The 23,382-nt window shown below is 40.5% G+C and overlaps 1 protein-coding gene across 2 annotated transcripts in view; it reads left to right on the top strand.

Moving 5' to 3' along the window:
- LOC139939398 (uncharacterized) overlaps positions 1-23,382 on the top strand; it is a 161,934-nt gene that overhangs the window by 109,715 nt on the left and 28,837 nt on the right. For both annotated transcript variants that reach the window (XM_071935233.1, XM_071935232.1), the window contains 23 exons: positions 285-527; positions 1,265-1,567; positions 2,503-2,667; positions 3,367-3,477; positions 4,276-4,554; positions 4,981-5,244; positions 5,715-6,005; positions 7,584-7,844; positions 9,095-9,279; positions 10,345-10,459; positions 11,310-11,582; positions 12,401-12,679; positions 13,016-13,279; positions 14,147-14,446; positions 15,906-16,154; positions 16,767-16,864; positions 17,883-18,051; positions 18,807-19,100; positions 19,814-20,083; positions 20,250-20,525; positions 21,233-21,499; positions 22,199-22,459; positions 22,629-22,716. In XM_071935233.1, the coding sequence (XP_071791334.1) occupies positions 285-527; positions 1,265-1,567; positions 2,503-2,667; positions 3,367-3,477; positions 4,276-4,554; positions 4,981-5,244; positions 5,715-6,005; positions 7,584-7,844; positions 9,095-9,279; positions 10,345-10,459; positions 11,310-11,582; positions 12,401-12,679; positions 13,016-13,279; positions 14,147-14,446; positions 15,906-16,154; positions 16,767-16,864; positions 17,883-18,051; positions 18,807-19,100; positions 19,814-20,083; positions 20,250-20,525; positions 21,233-21,499; positions 22,199-22,459; positions 22,629-22,716 (5,305 nt within the window). The remainder of the gene's footprint in view (positions 1-284; positions 528-1,264; positions 1,568-2,502; positions 2,668-3,366; positions 3,478-4,275; positions 4,555-4,980; positions 5,245-5,714; positions 6,006-7,583; positions 7,845-9,094; positions 9,280-10,344; positions 10,460-11,309; positions 11,583-12,400; positions 12,680-13,015; positions 13,280-14,146; positions 14,447-15,905; positions 16,155-16,766; positions 16,865-17,882; positions 18,052-18,806; positions 19,101-19,813; positions 20,084-20,249; positions 20,526-21,232; positions 21,500-22,198; positions 22,460-22,628; positions 22,717-23,382) is intronic.

Raw genomic sequence — 23,382 nt, 5'->3', positions numbered from 1 at the left:
ATAGTGGTTCATTCCTTGCACATTATTGTTCCGCGTAGAGGCTTCTGCATTATGCGGTCTCATAATATAATGCATTCTCCTGAAGACAAGCAGAGTATACTATTCGAAACGCCGAGACCAAACCTGCTGTTTTCAGAGCCAACACACACTCATAAGAGATTTTACAAATCGTTGTACCAGCAAGTTTACTATTTATTTATGGTTTCTTCTTATTTCTCCACACCATGCAAAGCTTCACACAATACTTACATATTATAATTATTCATGTTCCTGTTCTTCGACAGAATCTCTTTTACCTCTGGAACTGATAGTTCCGAGTAGAACAACAACGAGTCTGGAACTCTTGTGGGGCCAGTCCAGCAACGAAGCGAACATCCTTTACCAGGTTCAGGTGGCCGGCCATTCTACGGACTTCTCCAACCTAGAAACAGTAATCATCAACGACCTGGTCCCCGGTACCCTGTATGACATCACTGTACTGACGGTTGCGACTCCAGTCACAGAAGGGTCTATTCAAGCTCGAACCAGTAAGTATTCTGAAGAGGATTTGTTTACAGGGAGGTCAGGGCCCAATTTCATAGAGCTGCTAAGCACAAAATTTGCTTAGCATGAAATTATTTTCTTCCTTGATAAAAACAAGATTAACAACCAAATTTCCACGTGATTTTCAGGATAAGCAAACAACAGCTGAGTACCAGTAACAAGCAATATGCAACAAATGGAAATTTGGTTGGTAATCCTGTTTTTATCAAGGAAGAAATTTCATGCTAAGCAAATTTTTGTGCGTAGCAGCTCTATGAAATTGGGCCCAGTTGGTCTAGTGGTATCTTGCCTTGCCTTCGGTCTCTGGGACCCCGATTCAAATCACGCTGGGGGCACTATGTGGGTTGGGTTTTCATTCCCTGCCTGATTGCATGGGTTTGCCAAAGAGTAAATCATTTTGGTTTACCCTCCCACATTTAAAACTGAAACTTCCCTCATTGTCTTCTCTCCATGGGGTTCTTGGCTTAAGGTAATCTTCTGGCTGCCTCTTCCCAGGTTGTACCAGAAGTGTGGGTTTGATCCCTGGCTACATGTCAGCTAACCTTTGTATAGCTTCTGACTAGCACCCCAAACAAAGATTCTGACACAGTAGCGAATTACCAACATTGTAGGCCTAGATGTTGGTAGAGCGCTGGCATGTTATTTTGGAGGTCGTGGGTTCGAATCCCACTTTCATCCAGAAATCAGTTAATCATTCATACTTTTTATGACTAACTTTCAGATCCAGATCCTGTTACCGCCTTGACAGTGGTGGATACCACTGACTTGTTCCCTACCGCCACCAGTGTCCCAATCACCTGGACAGCGCCCTCTACTGTCGGCATGTTTGACCGCTTCCGCATCTTTTACAAGTCAGCTGATCTCACTGTGACTGAAGTTGCAATCGTCTTTGCGGATGTGGACACTTACGTTGTCACCGGACTGGGTGTCGGCCAGACCTATACCATCTGTGTCCAGGCAATTAGCGGGAGTGAGACCAACTTTGAGACACGTAGCGAGCCACGCAATGTTGTAGCCACCACTGGTGAGAAAATGTTTCTTGCCCCTTTCTAGAAGATCACTCTCAGAAAGATGCGTCTTTTGCTGTTTCTGTGTAGGGCAAAACTGGGCCCAATTTCATGGCTCTGCTTACGCCAAAGTGTGCTTACGATCAAGTTTCTCTGCTTACTTTGCAAGCGCCAAATTTCTATCTGTGCAATTGAAGAATGTTGAGTTTTGTGGAGTTCGCACATGCACAAACAATCAAAAGTGCTTTTTTTACCTGAGAAATAGGCTTGATGTAAGCTTGGAATTCCCTGCGTCTGTAAGCGCTGATTCTTTGCCTACAGTAGGCAAGCATGCAACTTGGATCAGCCGATTTCCTCTCTTTTTCAATCTCAGTTTTACCATTCACAATTAAAAAATACTATACAAAATCATTCACATTTTGTAATTTCCTCTTTATTGGTGAAGTTATAGCTGCATGCCTGACAGTAAGCAGAGCCATGAAATTGGCCCGATGTTTTGGCAGATACTTTTTTCTGAATGATTTTGAGTGACAAGTTTGGTTTCTCAGAGTCTGATTTAGATCTTCGTCACTAGCCACCTCTGAGTGATAATATTATCAAAAGTAAAGTAAAGTAAAGTAAAGGCCCCTTTATAGTCGGTCGCGCGATGGTCGCGCGATGGAAATCTTGATGCGTTATCCTAAAAAAACACGGTTTATAGTCATCGCTGAGACCTATAAACTGTGTCTTTTGGCAATCGCACATCAAGATTTCAATCGCGCGACCATCGCACGACAGACTATAACTCGGCCTTAAGGCCGTCTCCAAAACGGCAACTTTGTCTACAGCTACATCTAGATCAGTGTGTCTGCCAGTGTAGTAGCCAAAGTCGCACACTACACTGATAAGCAGCAGATTACTCCCTCAAAAGAATAGCACATCACGTAAAAAAGAAATTTCATTTCCGATCCAGAATCCCTGCCAGTCCTCTCCGTTGAAGTTACGGAGGTTACAACGTCGTCAATCGACATCGTCTGGGGACCTCTTGGCACTGATGACTTTCCTGCTGCAACTGCTTACTCAGCCACCATTCGCACCGAGTCCGATGCCGTTATACGCAGGATCAATAGCCAACGAGGTTTGTAGTTTTACCCCCAAAATTATTATTGTCGACATTGCCATACATGGTGATAACAACAATAATAATAATATTATACTCGGTTGTTATATAGTGCTTTATACCCTGCAAGGTATGTGGAGCTAGGTTTTGAAGTATGAGACCTGTTTCAGAAGTGATTCAACCATGCTACTGAGGGCAGCAAAAACTAACATCAAGAGATGTGTAAAACCAAACCCCTGCCAACGATAAAAATATGTTTTTAAAATATAAAAAGGAGATTTCACTCAAACGATTAAAAATCACACATTAGAAAACATGAAAAGAAAAGCAAATCAAGATTATTCCAAAACAGCACCCACAACAAAACACCACCACAATAGGAGGAAGGGACAACAATTTAACATTTAAAAAAACCATAGCCAAACACGAATGGACTAAAAGCCAAAATAAAACTGGCAAAGAGAACAACTTTTAAAATAATGAATCAGCTGTCGATTTCACCAAATTCTTCCTAACTTAGGATTAATCTTAGGACTAAGGAAGGGTCTATAGTTCAGTTCCGTATCCAAATACGTAGGGCGCATTGAACCCATCCTAAGTTGGGGTGGGTTACTCGTCCTAACTCGAGTTGCTGTAGGATTAATCCTAGCATTTCGTTAGTCGGCCGCAGGATCTTAAACTTAAATGAATAAAACAAACTTATGTATTCACCTACAGGTCAACCAACCATTGCTGCCTTCAGTGGTCTGAATTCAGGAACCCTCTACAAACTTCAGGTAGTCCTTAACGATGCTTCAAGCCAGTCGGATGTTAAACTCCAGTATACAAGTAAGTACCCTGCCTTCAAAGGCACTGGACATTATTACTAACTACTCAAAATAGTTGTTAGCATAAAAACTTACCTGGTAAAGTGCAATGGAGAGCTGTTGATAGTATAAAACATTTTGAGAAACAGCTTCCTCTGAAGTTACGTAGTTTATGAGAAAGAGGTGATTTTTCAATCAAATATTAGAAGACCTCAGGCCTAAAACCTAGAGCACACAAATTTGTGCAACAAGGGTGTTTTTTCTTTCATTATTCTCTTGCAACTTTGATGACCAATTGAGTCAAAATTCTCTTTCAGATTTGTTCTTTTGTGCATATGTTGGGATACACCAAGTGAAAATACTGGTTTTGACAACTACCAAAGGTGTCCAGTGCATTTAATCATGAGAGTTCCCACAAAATGATTCTTGGACCTAATTTATTTAGTTATTTTTAAAAGTTTTATCCGGACTTGAAAACTTTCTACAATCACAAACAAATAGAGGCTCGTGCAACTGACAACAATTTTAGAGGTAGATGTTGATATTGTGCGTGAAAAAGCCTTGGACATGGGACACAAAGCCGTTGTTCTTGTGTGTTGTGTAATGCACATAACACAACACAACCCAGTGTACTTATCGCTAAGAGAAGGGGTTTGCCCTAGTGTTCCTGGTTTGATTGGCTGCATATTGCGCCACAGCACTTTGTTAACCATTATTAAACCCGGTATGTTAAAGTGCCTTGAGTGTCCTTGAATGATGGGTATGAGCGCTATATAAGAAGCCACTTTTATTATTATTATCATTATTATGATTTGTTCAGGACCTAGTGCACCAGTCAGCCTCAGGGTATCCAGTGTGATAGCAACCAGTGCGACCCTGGATTGGCTGTTAGCCCAAGGCAATCTGGACATGTACAGCGTGCAGTTCACGGCCGAGGGGTCACCGACACAGAGCATGACCTCAGTCTTGCCGTCGATGACGAGCATCACCCTGGACAGCCTGGAGCCAAACACGATGTACACTGCAATCGTTAAGAGCACAGTCGGCAAACAAGCACTCACTGTCTCAAGCACGGAACTTCGGGAAACGTTTACTACAAGTAAGTCATCCTTTATTTGGTTTGTGGTAACATCACTTGGGAAAATTGTTGCCATTTGGTTTGTTTATGTTCAGCTACATCTCGCTATAAGTTGAATTCCTGTGTGCTTTCTATGCCCCTTTTTTTTAATGTCAAACCCAGTTTTGCTCTGTCTGTAATTTTAAAGTTTTTAATGTAAGTTTGGAGATTCAATGTAACTTTGACTATGGCAACTAAATTGAATGTTTTTAATAAACCATGAATAATAATAATACATGTATTCAAGGCCTCCATGAAAAACTCCTTGTATTGCTCTTTAAGTTCAAATTGTAACTTTTAAAGGGTTTTGCTACCTTTTGTAGATCAAGTTTTTGGCCATGACATGTATCACTACTCATCAGGAATGAAGATGTATCAAATGTCTCTGATTTATTGTTGTCTCAACAGAAGCGGCACGACTGACAATGCTGTTTTCAGACACCACTACAATCAACGTTCAGTGGTTGGCCGAGGTCGGGACGTTTGACAGCTACCAGCTGGCCTACACTCCATCAGATGGTGACAAAGACTCCCCTCTGGTCAGCGGGGTTGATGTCCGGCAAGCCATACTCACGTCCCTAACGCCAGGTCAGCTGTATACTCTAGAGCTTTACTCAGCAGTAGCTGCTACTGGCATCACAAAACTGTCGGATTCCATAAGAGTGGTGACCGGTGAGTTTTACACTGATTTCTTACAACCTCTTTCCCACTGTAAGTCTGTAGCCAGCCACTGTCTTTTCTACAGATCTTCTTCTTATTGTGTCTAATTGTGTTTCAGACAGAACTTGACACAGTTCTTAGCAATATCGTTGTACTCTGCAAGCTCCCCAGTTGTGCATTCTTGCTCCAGTAGGGGCATCTCAGGTGGTGCTCCATAGTTTGTGGCTCTGTCCTACATATGCAGGTCACATCTTCAGAGAGACACTTTTTTCACCCGCCAGTTGATGTTCTAAAACTGTTGAGGCACTTCTACCGAGGGTGCTGTTTGGACACGGCCTAAACTTGCCACCTAAATTGTGTATGGTCTGGTTCCTCTTTCATAAAAAGTTATATTATATTTTTCTGCTAAGTTTTTGAATATTTGTTTGCAGTTTATTCAACTTTTTTAATCTTAGTATTATTTTTACCCCTCCCCCTGTTAGATCCCGAGTCGACCCAACTGCGTTCCCCGCTGCAGACTTCCTCTTCGATCTCCCTGGAGTGGGATGCGCCCTCTGCTGGCAACTATAACGGTTACAAAATCCGCTACGCCGACCTCGCCGGTGATGTAGGACGAACACCAAGTCCCACCACGCGCAGTCGCAACGACCCAAGAGAGTTCGTCCTCCGTGGTTTGGACCCAGCCACCTCATACACTGTCACCATAAACGTATTCAGCCAGTTCGGAGACTTGATTAAAGAGAGCAATCCGGCGGAACTGACTGTCAATACAGGTGAGACTTCAGACTTAAAGATTTTCCAATGAAAGTGCCCTTTTCAAAATGAAAATGGCCTTGCTCGAAGATGAAATTCCAAGCCTGAGACTTGTGGACAAGGTTAGGGTTGGGAAATTTAAAATGGGGTAACAATTTAGCCGAAAACAAACAGTGAATTCCATTCCCAACTTTTCAAAGCAAACAGTTAAAAAAAAAAAGGCATTCCTTTTTCGTTTTGGGGGTTCATGCTCTTATTCTTTTATTCCCTTGTGTAAAGAATTACCTTATGGATTCATGTATAACAAAGAATTCCCTTGTGAGTTCCATTGTCTAATAATGTAAAAGACCCCACAAGGGCACTTGTGTGTGCTCACACAAAAATAACCCAAACTTTGTTCACACATTCTCACATTCTATTTTCTGCATCCCTGCGGAGACATCTCTTTTTGTTGTCTGTTGTTCATAAAGTTAAGAACCTCCCCTTGTTGATGAGCACTTGAGCCTTTAGAATTCCCCTACATGTATATATGGAGACCTTTTGTGTTCCTTTCTTTTTGTTTTTTTTCTCAGTTCATTAGGGGTGCTTTTTTCATGGCTGTACCCAATAACTGTTTCGGTCATTTGCCAGTGATTTATCAATGGCCAATACAACTGATTTCAGTTGTTGGTTAGGACTGCGCAAACAAATTTCTTCATAGACCTTATCGCAAATACTCGGTACGCGCACTTTAGACATGGACTTAGGTGCATGCTGGTCTAGCTAGCTATCAAATTTGATCACTAGCTAGACCAACATACACCTCATTCGACAGTTTGCGCTTGGTGAGTCCTCAAATTCAAAATCTTTGGAGTGTGGGTTCGAATCCCGGTCGTGACACTTGTGTCCTTGATGAAGATGCTTTACTATTATTGCTTCTCTTCACCCAGGGATATGAGGGGGTACCTGCGAGGATAGAGGTTGATATTATGTATAAAAAAAAGCCTTAGGAGCGCTTCAGTTGCCCAGGTTGTTTACACTCCCCAGGGAGCCGAGGAAGATTAAAAGAATGTTGTTGGCCCATGGACCAGGGGTCAATTTCACAAAGAGTTAGGACTAGTCCTAAGAGATATTAAAAACTTAAGGCTAGTCCTAAGTTAGGATGAGTGACTCGTTCTAACTCGAGGTAAGACTAGTCTTAATTCTTTGTGAAATCCACCCAGGGCACTATTATGTAAATGGCATTGATTATTTTGAAATGTGCTATATAGAACATGTTATTATTATTATTGTTATTGTTATCATTATTATTAATTTTGGTTGTTTACCCATACACCGATGTGTGTTAGCACTGTATACTCAGTACTTTCCCGAGTCCTGTGAAAAACTATCACAGGCATGTTACTCGGGTGGGATTCGAACCCACGACCCTTGCAATTCTAGAGCAGAGTCTTACCAATTAGACTACCGAGTTTGCCCAGCAGCTAGAGGCAATTCGAATGGGTAAACAACCAAAATTACACAGATTATTATTATTATTATTATGATTATTATTACTATTATTACTATTATTATTATTACTATTATTATTGTTACTACATGTATTATTTTTTATACAGAATCTGCCCCTCCAGCAAGCTTGACTGTTACTCTGGTGGAGACACATCAGATTACTGTCCGCATTAACCCAGCTACGGGGTCGTTGACTGGGTACATGGTCAGAGTAGTGGACGCCAACAATGTGGAGAAAGCTGATGAATTTCTGGATACAAATGCACGTAGTTATAATGCTATGGACTTGATACCTGGCGTGCAGTATACATTCACCTTGAGCATCGTTGGCCAAACAACAGATGACTTCGTCGTCACACAGTTTACAAGTAAGTTGATTTTTTACCATCCTGTGGAGCTTTCTTTATGTTGTAATAATAATAATAAAGAATAGTTATAAGCCGCCAAAATCCACCAAAATGAGGTGCTTAAGGCCCACAATAGGGGAACTACGCATAGCAAGGAAAGTAAGACATAGACCAATTACACAAAAGCGACATTAAACAATGTGGTTTTTAACTTAATCTTGAAAGTATCGAGACTAGAAATGTTTTGAGTTAGAAGAGGTACATGTAAATCATTCCAGAGTGTGGGTCCAGTAGGTAGTAGACCAGTAGACCTTATGCACATGAAGTTGTTTGAGCACAGCGCCCTCGTCTATAGAGGTCGAATAGAGGCTGTTCAGTGGCCAATTCTGGTGCGCCGTATGATCAAATCTGTGCCTTTCAACTTTATTTCGCCATCGGTTTACCTCTAAGATGTTGGCTGGATGGTGTCAATGCATAAGGTCCTTCGGTTTTTATAGTTAATAGATATCAAGTCATAATTCACAAGGGAATCCAACTGGGTTAATTTTTTAATGATTTCGGTTTGAATAAAAGAAAATTTACGGCAGCAGGATTTTAACCAACGACCTCAGGATTGACATGCCAGGGCTCTGCCAGCATAGCTATCTATAGCCATTATCTTTGTTTTATATTTGTATGAAATTGGTTACAGTTATTTTCAAAACGTACTAAATTCTTGCCTATTTTCTTACTAAGTCATTGGTTTTTCTCATTATTCTTTCCCAATATTTGTCTTTAAATAATTAATCGCAACGGATAATATAAACATTTTAAAATGCAATCTCTGTTAACTCTTTCATACGCTGACCGATCGCTAGTGTCCGGTTTAAATCCTTTTAGAAAAATAGTTGTAAAACAAACACTTAAAGAGTGCACGGCTACACAGTTTTCAGAAAAGGAAAGAGTCTCTTGGTGAGGGTGACATTGCACTGCTAAAAATGCTTTTCTTGAAACAAGAAAAACATCTTATTTTGAGAATATATTTCTTGTGTCACTCCCAAGAAATATATTCTCAAAATAAGATATTTTTCTTATTGCAAGAATACCATTTTTAGCAGTGTGTGATCTGTTTTTTGAGAGCATTCAATTGCAATTTATGTGTCCATCTGATAAATTCATCACTTGAAGAAATGGTGCATGCGAGGGTAACCTAATAGTATTTAAAAGACATTTAAAAGGGGTATATAGTACCACCAGAGAAATTCATATTGAAAACAACTTGGTTTCTATAGTTCCAGAAGCAGTTGCTGTGGATTCTGTTGTGTCGTCTAGTACTATAGAATCAGTGGACCTAAGCTGGGACCCTGTGGAACCTGCACAAGCTGGATACGCTGTTGCCAGCGGTTACCGGGTTACCTGGGAGCCGCAGGATAGCGCCCAGGATCCGATTGTAGTCACAGATCTTCTTGCCCCATCGGTGAGTGTCGTAGAGGTTTTTTTTTTTCATTCAAACAACTTAATTGGGAACTGGTACCAGTGGTGCTTATACATTATACTATAAGTCTTTTATTGCCAAGATTCTACATGTGCGTTCTTCAAAATCAAATATTTGACTTTTCCCAGGAGACAGAACACAATGTCCACATATTTACAGAAAACTTACACAGTTGGAAGATAATGTTGGGTGCTGTATTTTATTTTAGTAAAGAGTGAAACAATTTCATAAAAAATATTGTTGATGTTTTAACCACTAAGCCATGACACTCTACTATAATGCTGGTAGAAAGCTTCCCTTGTAATATTTTTCTCTCAGGAGACAAAAACTATTTTAGCTTGTAAAATGAATTTATGTGTCATTGTTTTACTCATTTCTCAATGAACAACAGCATCTCAGTAAATAATATTTTAAGTTCTTTAAAGACAGTGGACACTATTGGTAATTGTCAAAGACCAGTCTTCTCACTTGGTGTATCTCAACATATGCAAACAAAATAACAAACCTGTGAAAATTGAGCTCAATCGGTCGTCAAATTTGCGAGGTAATAATGAAAGAAAAACACCCTTGTCACACGAAGTTGTGTGATTTCTGATGCTTGATTTCGAGACCTCAAGTTCTAAACTTGAGGTCTCGAAATCAAACTCGTGGAAAATTACTTCTTCCTCGAAAACTACGTCATGTCAGAGGGAGCCGTTTCTCACAATGTTTTATACCATCAACCTCTCCCCATTACTCATAATCAAGAAAAGTTTTATGATGATAATTATTTTGAGTAATTACCAATAGTGTCCACTGCCTTTGAAAGCTTCCTAATATATAACTATCTAAATCATTGTAAACTTTCATATCCTAAGATACTAAGTAATACTGTAAACTACTCATAGTTTGAATATACTTATAAAACTTTGTAAAATGTGTAAGTTTAAATGTAGGGCTGCAATGAAATAAATGTGTGCAAATACAAATACAAAGACAAATACAAATGTTGATGAGCTTTACAGTTTAGTTTCAGATAAATAACTGAGTGAATATTTCTCACTTCAGGCCACCATTGAGGGACTACAACCTGACACTGAATACACCTTTAACATTGTGACCTTTGTTGGTGAAGGAGAATTAGAGGAGAGCAGTCCACCTACACCCGTCATAGTAACAACAGGTACTTCATCTTCAAGGAATAGTATAATAATTATAATGATAATATCAAACTCTTAAAAAGCGCACAGAACTACCAAACAAGGTACTCAAGGCGCTGAGTACATTGTATATACATTATACAGAAGGAAGGGTTAGGAAGTTATGAGACCCAATTATGAAGCACCTTATAGTTGTTTTACAAGGTGCTACGGCGCATTCGGCAGCCACAGCCAGTAGCACCGGGGCTAACCCCTTCTCTTTTCGATAAGTGCACTGGGTTCTTTTACATGCGTTACACAACACATGGGACCAACGGCTTTACCGCCCCATCTGAAGGACGAAGCAATGGTTAAGTGTCTTGCTTAAGGACACAAGTGTCACGGCTTGGGATTCGAACTCACACTCTGCTGATCAGAAACACCAGAGTTTCCATTCGGTGATCTTAACCGCTCGGCCACGACACTTCCATAAGTTGACGTTGCACCTGCAAATCAAACTTAGTTGCTTGGTAAAGTGTGATGCAATGTAAAGTCGCAATGTTAATCAGTACTGACAATTTGTCTTTTGATGGATTTTATTGCTTTGTGTAACCGACCCAAGATCAAAATTGAGAAAGATTACTGGAATGTATTGGGTCAATGACCAGTGGACACTAATGTAAAGCGCATTGATACGTTATAAGTGTGATCATGGTTATATATGATACTGTTTTGTAGTTGCCTACCTCTTGTTTTTAATAGAAACAAACCAGAACAATTTTTATTAATATAAAATGCGATATCTAAAATGCTATTATTATTGTTATTATTATTACTCTTCTAATTATTATTAGCTGTGAATGAATTTCTTATTTCCTCACTTCCCCTCAACAGCCATTCCCGGCCCAGCAGAGATTCTTCTTGTCAACGTTCAAGAGACTTCAGTAACCTTCAGCTGGGGCGTGACGATCTACCAATCAGCATCAGGGTATGAGTTAAGCATTGGATACCCCAACACCTTGGCCCGTCTGCAAACAACCAACGTCGCAGTGGATTCCACTCGGGAACACACATTCTCCGGACTCCTGCCAGGAAGACGCTATGTCCTTTACGTGGACGTGACTGGGATTGGCGGCTTGGAAAGCAACACTAGACCATTCCGGGCAAGTGAGTGTGGCCATTTTGCAGATTTTATTTTTCTTTTATAAAGGCACTGAGCATGTTTGATAATGGACCCTTCCCTTGAAATATGCTAATCACATTCACGCATGCGTACAGACCCTGTTGGTTGGCAAACGCCATAGAGTTGTGCACTAAGCAGACGCGCAATCGTGTCTGCGTCACGCACCCATTAGCCGTGTGCAAAACAGCGCGATGTTCCCCTCATTTTGCCAACCAAAACGTTAGTGCGCACGCGCTACATGTATGTGCAATTTACATTTTTCATGGGAAGGGTCTATTGTGAAAGACCAGTATTCTCATTTGGTGTATCCCAACATAAAGATAAAATAAAAAACTTTTGAAAATTTTGACTCAATTGATCTTCAAATTTGCTAAAGAATAATTTGGGAAAAAAAAACCTTTGTTGCACAAAATTGTCTGCTTTCAGATGCTTAATAAAAGGCTTCAGGCCTGAATACTTGAGTGAGAAATCACCTCTTTCTCAAAAACTATGTTTCTTCAGAGGGAGCCGTTTCCTACAATATCTTATACTATCAACAGCATCTCCATTGCTCATCACCAAGTAACTTTTTATGCTATGATTATTTTGAGTAATTACCTAAAGTGTTACCAATAGTGTTCAGTGCCAATAGGGAGCGATTGGTTGCGCACTTTGTGATGTCATGACAATGGTGACAGTACGGCATATAGGTTTGGTTTGTTTCGTTGGTTTTTGCTATATGTACATGTAGGTATTTAAACTATCTTTTGTTTAGCATGAAATCAACTAAATAACATGTTTTATAAACAACATTTTCTTATAGTCGCTGCTCCTCCACGGAACCCCCAAGTTGCCGAGGTCAGCCAGTCTATCATCACTGTGGTCTGGGATGCTGCGGTCAGTGAGGTCAGCGGCTACGAAGTCTCCATCTCAGAGTCCAACGGTCCACCCAGCGTGGTGGCTTCCCGAGGCGCCAACGTGCTGTCGGTGACGATCGAACAACTCAACCCAGCCACGGATTACATTGTGTACATTCACACTTTGGCCGGGCTCGGCATTGATCAGACGAGAAGTCGCCCTGCAGCTATCAGTCAAACTACAGGTAGTGTGACGCCCTGAAGTCAGTCATTAAAACAACATTTGTCTGATGTTTGAAAGAGTGGAGATTTTTGTGGGTTTTTTTTCATTTTTAATTTTTCGTAAAAAAAAATCATACATTTTAAATAATTTTTTATTGGTTTTCTTTTTCATTGGTGGCTATGGCTGGATCTCTGCATTATCATACGTTTAATCAGCCATGTAATACTTTTTGTTTTCAGCTGATTTCCTCTATTTTGGTTATGATTTTCCTCTTTTTTTCTTCCCTTTCTGTGCCACTATTATTATTATTATTAATACTCAACTGTTGTTAAAGATTGATAATATTTGTGTTATTCAGGTGGCGTTTTGATCACGGTAGTTCTGATACTAGACACCACCATCTCCGTCTCGTGGGTACCGAGCAACAACCCAATCACCCAGTACCAGTTTATCTATGACCCGCCCATCTGTGCTGGGGATTCATCAAGCACCATACCGATCTCTAATAACCCGATGAAGCGTCTGGATGGACTCACACCGGGCCAGAACTACAAACTCATTGTCAACACAGTTGACGCAGCTGGTACTATAACACCATACGCAAAGGAAACCTTTAGACTCGGTGAGTGTACAGTAGAACGTAGAATTTGTTCATACTATTATTGTGATTATTATAATACAATGTCACAACTTACAAGGTGCTGTGGCTACCCCTTAAAAAATTTCAACACATTGGTGCATCATGGCGGATTGGTGCGTTATGGCGGAGACAAAAAATGGATGTAGACACCAAGCCAATCTCTCTCATTCAAATAGTGTTCGTGTTGGTTTAACGTCTATGATTATGAATTTTACTGATCAAGAAATTGTGATTCGGTACTTTTACGACAATACTTCATGTAGCCATATGTGGAACTAGCAGTTACCTTTGTAGGACTCAAACCCACAACCTTGTGATAGGTAGTCCTGCAGTCAACATGGTCAATAGACCTGACCTTGATCATGCTGCCTCCATCTTGGTCTTTTTCCTTGTATAGAATAAAAAATAATGAATGCTAATAATCATTTTGCAATTAGGAACCAGACTATTTTGTTCTTCCAGCCTTGGTTTGGTAACATTGGTATCAACAGACCTTTCTTTTGTTGATGAACCAAACGCCTTGGTTGGCATGGTCGGCCGAACGTTAGTAAAATACTAAATTGTTAAAACATTTGTTTTAATCAAATTCAACATTTTCTGCAAACTTTCAGTTAAATAAAAAACCTCTTATAATTAGCTGTTTTGTTTTTAGCAAAATCAACAAACTTTGTTACATTGTTACCAAAAAAAGCGTCCTTCTCTTGATTTGCACTGGGTTGGCAAAAACTCGGGCTGTGACATTGCAAAAGAATGGTCTATGGGTGAAATTCAAGATGGCCTCACCGTAATAAAGGTCTATAACCACTGGACCACAGTGACACTTCTTGACCACATTCCCTTTGTTTTCAGAACCATTATCTTTGACTATAAACGATATTGCTGTTTCGCCCAACTCCCATGGAGCCACCCTCGGTATCGATCTTCAAGCTGCACTGGCAGGCATTCTGGACAGGATCAGATTCATTGTGGAGAACGTTTCAAGTGGCGCTGGTGCAGGCACACCCCTGATGGTTGAGGTGACGCTTCCTGTAGACGCCTGCCCTCAGATCGTCTTAACGGGCTTGGAACCGGGCACAGACTACATTGTGACACTTCACACCATCAGTGTTGATGAGGAGAGCACAACGGTCCAGATCCCGTTCACGACAGGTTGGTATAGACCTTATGCACATGACGTCATTTCTGTTGGGCGCCCTCACCTAGAGGTCAAAAGGAGGTTGTTCATTGGCCAATCCTGTGCGACGCGCGTACAAATCTGTGCGTTTCAATTATTTTATCGCCGTTTAACCTCTAAGATGGCAGCAGGATGACGTCAATGCTTAAGGATATTCCCTCATTTGCCCCAACACCCCCTCCCCCCTTGCCTATACCCCAAGCACTTTCCCTTCCATCTTCCACTTGCACATACAGATTGCAACCATACGCGCAAGCATTTTTGTTTGTTGGAACAAGTGGTTGCTCACTTCGTGATGTATAATGGCGGCGCTCTGTATTGAAGGTGGCAACACCATGTACCTGTTATTTTTGTAACATTATGATTTTTGCTGTATTGAAGGTTTATTTTACTCCTCTTTTGTACATTATGACACCAACTAATTCGGTTGTTGTTTCTTCTCAACCTGACTGCATTATTAACCACCAAAATCACACTATAAATATGTTTGTGACAAGAAAATATTATCGTCTGCTTATCGTGTTGTTGTCCGCCATCTTAAAATCACTCACTAACACCTCAGAAGTAGGTTGGCCTATGGTGTCTAACATTCGGCTCACAACTCGTTCCACTCGAAATTGTTGGCGAACGTGCGCAAACGTTGGCAACGTTTGCGCACGTGGAACACACCCCTTGTTAAGGTACTTTCAATGACTTCCAAGAAGTACTAAGACTCGCTGAAGCGTCACATTGAGTAGAAGGCATGTCATAAAAACATTGCTAAGGGGTATAAGACCTTATCAGTTTGAACCACAGATTCCTCGGCAAGGAGTCTGTCAACATTTGTGTGGATGAAATGGTCTTTGAATGGTCACCAAAAGTCTGACCTTTAAACAAAACCCTCAACTTTTATTGTCAATGATTGACTACCGATTTAATTATATTCAATGTTCACCCTGGTCCAGAGATCAAACAAAAGAAGAAGAAGAAGAGATCTTTAGTGGATTAGCTTTCCCCCAATTATCCACAGGAACACTTTTGAGAAGGTGCCTTAAAGGGTTTTGATACCTTTTGTTGATCAAGTTTGTGACAATGACATGAATCCTTGCTCACTGTAAAATGAAGATGTCTGTAAGATAATTTACCTGTAGAAGTTTCAGCTTCATTAGTCCTCAAGTTTTTTAGAGAAAAATTTGAAAAATACAGAGCAATGTTTTCAGGAGAGTTGTGTAAAACCGTATATCCCTGAGATGAAAATTACTTTGTATAAAAAAAAAATCGAAAAAAAACACAGCAAGTAGTATTTTTAAGGAAGCTTTATACCATCATTATCTTTAAACTGTATTGGGGTAAATCTGTGGACATTTGTGTCTTTTTTGTACGTATAAAAAGTACCCAAAACCCTTTTCAGACGATCTTCCTTATTTAATTTCATTCAAATTTTATTTGTTGAAGATCCTGCCGTACCGGGAGAACTAGTCATTGGAGACGTCACTGAGACGGAGATCGATTTGTACTGGGAGCCACCAACAGGTGCCAACCCTTTGACCATCCTGAGTTGGTCAACGGGCAATGCAGCTTCCTCAGTGTCGCTAGCCAACACTATCAAGGAGTACACTGTGACGGGACTCTTACCAGCTACTCGGTACTTTTTTTCTCTCACAACTTCCGCCACTGACATTTCTCAGATAATGCAGTATACAAGTAAGTATAGTATAAGGGTAACCCGGTTTAAGCCCTAGGAGGTAGTGTGGCGACTAGTAAACCATTATGTGGTGCTATTATACAACTATTGACTGCTTCAAGTGCTATGGTTAAAACTATGACTCCCGAGGTGATCCCCGGAGCGCGCCGAGGGAAAATGGAACAGTCCGGGGATCTACGAGGGAGCCGGAGTTTTAACCATTGCACGAGTTAAAGCAATCAATATTTGTTTTATGACACCCCAACAGACTATTTATCATCCTCGTATATGTAACGTTCGTACGCGCATTTCAGATACACAGATGCACAACTTGTTGGGTTCGAGGTATGGTAAAAAGACGCCTGGGTACTGCACGCTGTGTGATAGTCGTCGGATTATCACACGGCAACGATGCACTATCACACGGCCGCCGTCTGCTAAGACATATCATGTGACGTGCTCTAAACCAATGAAAAGACAGTAAGGGGTGTTATAAAAAGGAATAGGTCTCAAACGTAGCTCCACATAACCTTCAGGAAATAATACTGAACGCTTTGATACGCCCCTAGGGGTGTGAAAGCGCTATGTAAGAACCAAGTAATATTATGATTTTTTTGTGTGTGTTAATGCAGGACCCTTGGCGTTGCCCGCTCCGCCCACGGTGGATGTTAAAACCGACACACTGATCACTGTGTCATGGCAGTCCTCACCTGGAGCTGATGGATATGAGGTGAGTGCGTATGACCAAGCAATTCATATGATGGGCAATAGACCGTATTGAATAACCCCTCCAATGAATCACGCAACACGCAACATTCCCTGTTTTGGATAGTAGTAACAAATTGAAGTAGGTTGTCATGTAATTTTGTCAGTGTACATTCAGAAGCACATGAGGATTGTGGTTGTCAAAAAAAAGAAGGTAAATGACTGAGTATTTAAGAAACTGAAAGGATAAGTCTTCAAGATTTACGGGCGCAACAAATACAGACATTTTGGTTATCATTTGATAGAAGTTATACTAAAATAAATGTATTGCACAATGTTGTCCAGATACCAATTCTGCAGACCCTTAGGGATATTTAACAGCCAAAATTAAGAAATTTTCTTCCCTGGCTATTAAGAAATTTAAATTTTAAAAACAAATGTGTTCGTACAAACAAGGATACAATTTTGTTACAAAAGTGTGTGTCCATTGTTTGTATGTGACTTATTTGCCCAAGTAGGGTTTGAAACTTTGCACGGTGGAAATACGACATAGTAAGGTTTGCGGAAACTGCATGTGATGATAATCTCTAAATAAGTGTGGTTCTGGAAAGAACTGTTGGTTTCAACTCAACATTTCGATCAGTATGCTCTGATTGAGAAAGCTGGACTCTGAAGAAAGCACTTCTTTCAATTTCAGCAAAAGAATCTTGACCATAATACTCGATCTGTGCCCAATTTCATAAAGCTGTGGCTTATTAGGCAGAAAATACTGCTTAAACAATTTCTGCTTGGCAAAATAAAGCAGGATACCAGCCACCACAGATAGTACATGTGAGGTGGTATTTTGGCTGGTTACCTTATTCTGGTAAGCATAATTTTGTTGTGCTTACACACTGTAGCTACTTTTTGACGAATTCCACTAAGCCAGCAATAAGCATCCACAATACAAAAATCTTTATCATTGTGTTTGACCCCTCGATCTGTAACCCACTCTTCCATACTACATGTACATGTAGCTTAAACCCTTTCACTGTTTTATCCAGTTGTGTTACGCTTCTGAGGGTCAAATGGATACCATTATGTTGACTGTAACGACCTACGACCTGACCGGCCTTCAGCCCGACACACGGTACATCATCAGTGTTGCATCAACGGTGGGAACTGGAGTTGCTAAGGTTCTGAGTCAAAAGGAGACAATCACAGCCACAACAGGTGAGACCCCTTCCAGCGAAAAAGCGTATAAATATATTCATATAAATACCTGGCACAGTTTATCCATTTTTTTTATATTTTTTTTTTTTCCCCCTCAGTTTTCACTAAGGGAACAAAAGAGTAGTGACTCTGCCTTAAACTTCTGTTTAAAACCAGGAGGGTCGTGGTCGTGCGATTAAGGCCCTTCGGCTCGGGCCTTTATCAAACGGCCACGACCCCTGCCACGATAACACTACGCGATAAGCTACCACGTCACGCCTATATTTAAACATTTTTTACTTTCCCCCACGTGATGCCATCTCGACCAATCAGAATGGGTAAACTGTTCCAGGTATTTATGAATTAAGATTACCATAGCCATTGCGAGGGATTAACAAACAAAAAATAGTAAATCAATGTCAGTTAGAGCTCTTCTTTTTGTTCTTCTCTTTTTTTCAGTCAAGCATTTACAAAATTTACAAGAAGCAATTTTGAGGGATAAATATTAAACAAATTGTAAATCAATGTCGATTAAGAAAACAGCACTGTTACATGTACGTCAAAATTTCGCTTTGCATTCGCAGGAAGTATGGACTGGGCTTTAGAAGTGATTTTCGTCATGTTTAAAAACATGATGTGACCAAAAGAGGACGATAATAGATGATTTATTGAACTTGCCATTTCTTTGAGTTATTTTTTCCCCAAATTGCAACTTTTCGTCAAGTAAACTGCTTTATATGTGTTATTAAAACTCCTTTCATTCACTTTTAAAACAGAAATGGATACATCTATTCCAAATGCATCATCATTGCAAGGAAGAGTCACTGAGCAATCCGTTATGGTACTCTGGAATGCCCCAGATGTGAGCAACTTTGATACATATGAGCTGACGTACTCCCCAAGGGTCATCGGTAGTCCTTCATCGCCGGTCACCATCCCTAAGGATTTCACCCAAGTGGAGTTGACAGAGCTGATGCCAGGAGTGAACTACCAGTTTGTTCTACGGACTGTGAGGGGCTCGGGTCCGACCCTGGAGATGGGTGCAGATTTGACTCTTGATAATACAACTAGTAAGATCACTTCTATTTCTCTCTTTTTTTAAAGACATCGGACACTATTTGTAATTTTCAAAGACCAGTCTTCTCACTTGGTGTATCTCAACATATGCACAAGATAACAGACCTGTGAAAATTTGAACTCAATTGGTCTTTGAAGTTGCGAAATAATAATGGAAGAAAAAAAAACCTTGTGAAACCTTCTGAGGTCTTGAAATCAAATTCAAATATCTGAGTGGAAAATTACTTCTTTCTCAAAAATTACGTTACTTCACAGGGAGCCATTTCTCACAATGTTTTATACTACCAACAGCTCTCTGTTGCTTGTTACCAAGTAAGTTTTTGTGCTAACAATTATTTTGAGTAATTACCAATAGTGTCCCGTGCCTTTAACAATGTTTAGTTAGATTGGAATGTTTATGAGCTCTTAGCACTAAAAAGCTTGTTATGCAATGTTCAAATGAAACTAATAATATCCATCACCCAGTGACGCTGAAGGCGCTTTAACATACGTTGTGATCCTGCACGCTATGTGGGACTACATTAGAATCTTGGAACCTACATTTACTCCTTTTAAAGACACAGGTGTCACGACTGGGACTCGAACCTGCACTCTGCTGATCAGAAACACCAGAGTTTGAATCCGGTGCTCTTAACCGCTCGGCTAAAAAAAAGTGCCATTAAAAGTGCGACTACTTGATGTTTGTACTTCTCATGACCACCCACAGGTTCAAATACCTTCGCCGTCCTGACCGGTTCGGTAACCGATTCTGTCATCGAGTTGACGTGGGGGAGCCCTCCTGCAACGGCGACCGAAATAGAGGTGTCCTACTCACCTTCACAAGGCGACACACCAAACCCCAGTTCCAAAATGGTTGGTATCGAGTTCCCGTTGTTGGTTCTGCAGGGACTGACTGCTGATACTGATTACACAGTCACCATTAAGGCTAAGGTCGGCAACACTGAATTGGCTTCAAATGATGCAGTCATCCACACACGTGAGTACACTTATTCTAATAATTAAAAAAGTCGGTTTTTATATAGCGCTTTATACACCCGAAGGGTGTCTCAAAGCTGCTGTAGGCTTCTTAACCAAAGGTTTTGATTGCCATAAATTTTGAGAGTTTCAACCAAACGTATACCTTCTCTTTAAAAAAAAATCAGGATTGCCTGCACCACCTCTCCCTACTGCAAGCCGCATCTCTGCAACAACCATAGTTGCTGGCCAGTCACCACAAGATGGTCAGTTCCGAATGGTAGTCCGCTTGCCCTCAGTCAACGGTGGCGGCCTGGAAGTCACCAGCCCGGCTACCGGCATCCAAGATGGCTGCTCAAGGATTCCGTTCCGAGAGCTAGAACCCTCCACATTTTACGACCTTGTGTTGGTGTACACTATTAACGGTGTGCAGACAGTGGAAGCAGTGAAACGCTTCCAGACAGGTATGAAACAATGTTTAATATTGATAATGACTTTATGTAGCACATTTCACAATAATGTTTCAGTGCCCTGCCGTCGATTTCACCAAACCCTTCCTAACTTTAATCTTAAGACTTAGGACGAGTTAAGTCCCATATCCAAAGACGTAGGATCCATTGAACCCATCCTAAGTTAGGACGGGTTACTTGTCCTAACTTGATATAGGATTAATCATAGCGTTTCGGCTGCTGAAATCGGCTGCTGGTCATTGGGCCAATAAGATGTCCCTTTAATTAGGCAAGTCTACCTCTCTATATTGCGATAGGATTTTCAAATGTAGTATGTTAACATAGTTAACAAAAAACTGTATTTTGTTGACATTTTCACTGACTTAATTTATGAAGAAATTGTCACATTGTCTGGACGTTTTGTGATGTTCATACAGAAATTAATGATCTCTAAAGGGGTAGTTATACATCCCCCTTATACATGTACATGCACCTCATTTAACCAAGTATCTTGTAATGTATGCTTTTCTGAATTTTTTTATTTCAGCACGTCAAAATATGCTGTCATAGAAAGATGTTGTCTTACACATATTGTATTATTATTCCTATTGTATCATTAGTATTATCATATTATCATTATCATATCATATTTTTTATTATTATTGTAAGTATTATTCTTATTATTTTTGTAATTATTATTATATCCTTGTTTTTGTGAACAGCACCTTCCGTTCCACTTGCCTTTGACCTTGTGGACGTTTCAACAACCACCATCGCCTTGTCATGGCAGCCAGGTATCGGTGACTTCACAAACTATCTAGTGACATACAGCCCCGAGGGACCCATCAACCCAACAGCCACGACTGTGTCCAGGACGGACCTCAGGGTGATTCGGTTGCAAGGTCTCACCCCCGGCACTCTGTACACCATCAAAGTCATTCAGCAAGGGGGAATGATAGCTCTCGAGAACACTGTCGTCCAACCCACACGTAGGTTTCTTGCACATATTTTAACCTAATATGTCTGTGATTTTTTGTTACAGAGCTCGGGAAAGTACGAGTATACAGTGCTTTAACACACATTGGTGTTCATGTATATGGGTAAAACCAAGATTACTTACATGTATCTTTATACCCAATGCAAATTTCCATCTATTAAATCGTTGCGGTACCTGCTGCTAAAGTATGGGATTTGAACTGCTTCTAGCTAATGGACAATCTGGGTGGTCTAGTTGATAAGACACTCAGTGCTCTAGAAATGCAAAGTTCCTTTTTTTTTTACAGAGCTTGGGAAAGTACGGAGTGCTTCACACATTGGTGTATTGGTGTACATGTGTATGGTTAAAACCAAAATTTTACCCAATGCAAATTTCTCTCTAGTATTTTGACCTTCTTCTTGTAGTCGTGTTTGTGACATTTACTGCATATTTATTTTATTTAAAGCAAGATTTTTGCTAATTGCGGCCTGTTCTGTTAAAGGCAAAGTATACCCTTGGTTTTTGGAAGCCGGTAGCTGAATAAGGTTTGAATCCCACCCGAGTGATTTTTTCTTCTTCTTTTCACCGAACTCGGGGAAAGTACTAAGAATACAGTGCTTACACACATCTATGTAAGGGTAAAACCAAACGGTAATGTTATTAGTTGCATTGCGATCTTGTGATTTAATATGGAAACCATTTTCTCCGGCAGGACCCAACATTCCCAACCGCCTCAGGGCCACTGACGTCACCAAAGATGGGATGACCATTGCGTGGGATCAGGCGAGTGGGGACCTCGATGGCTACATGATATGCCACTATCCACAGGGAGCCGTCTCCACTCCGCTTGACAATGGCCTGACTAGACAGATCAGACTGAGTGGCCTGGAAGTCTTCACCACCTACTATGTCAAGGTGTTTTCATATCTTGGAACGTTGGAGAGTGTTCCAGCAACCCTTCAGCAAACTACAGGTTAGCCCACAAAAACATGTTTAGTATCCCGCCCCCGTGTCGCTTCTGATTGGTTTGGCTTTTGGCTACCCCAATGGTGGCAAAAAAATTGAGATTTTCCCTCCCAGATCCAGCATCTATTTGTGTGTACTTTGGTATTAACCCTTGACCTTTTTTTATGACCTTACAGTGGAAGCTGACCCTGGTGACCTTCGGATTGAAAGCTTTGATGAGACCAGTATTACTATCAACTGGTTCACTGTCTCTACAATCAATGAGTAAGGAACAGTTTTTAGGTGTTTTTTTTTTTTTTTTTTCTTTTTCATATATAGTTTTTTTATATTTTTATGCAAGTTCACCCCTGGCCAGTTTAACGTTACACTTTGAGGCTTGTGAATAATGCCAGGGACTGGCCTCCAGCGGGCGTGTACATTCACCTTTGACCTACATTCATTTCACATAGAGATACGCAGTCAAATTATATGGCGGACATGATAGGAGTGGGCTGTTTGGGCATCTATGTCACCGCTGTGTTTGTATTGACACACAGTCGTTTTGCTTACTCTAAATTGTAGAGAGGGGTAGGGGATAAATCTTACGATAATATATTTAAAGACTCTGGACACCTTTGGTAATTGTCAAAGACCAGTCTTCTTACTTGGTGTACAGTGTATCATGCACAAAATAACAAACCTGTGAAAATTTGAGCGTTGAAGTTGCGAAATAGTAATTGGAGAAAAGACATTGTGCTGTGTGCTTTCAGATGCTTGATTTTGAGACCTCAAAATCTAGTTCTGAGGTTTCAAAATCAAATTCAAATATTTTAGTGGAAAATTACTTCTTTCTCAAAAACTACGTTACAGCAGAGTGAGCCATTTCTCACAACGTTTTATACTATAAACAGCTCTCCATTACTTGTCACCAAGTAAGTTTTTATGCTAACA

The sequence above is a fragment of the Asterias amurensis genome, chromosome 7 (genome assembly GCF_032118995.1).
Source record: "Asterias amurensis chromosome 7, ASM3211899v1".
Classification (NCBI taxonomy): domain Eukaryota; kingdom Metazoa; phylum Echinodermata; class Asteroidea; order Forcipulatida; family Asteriidae; genus Asterias; species Asterias amurensis.
This window is presented reverse-complemented; position numbering and strand designations above follow the sequence as displayed.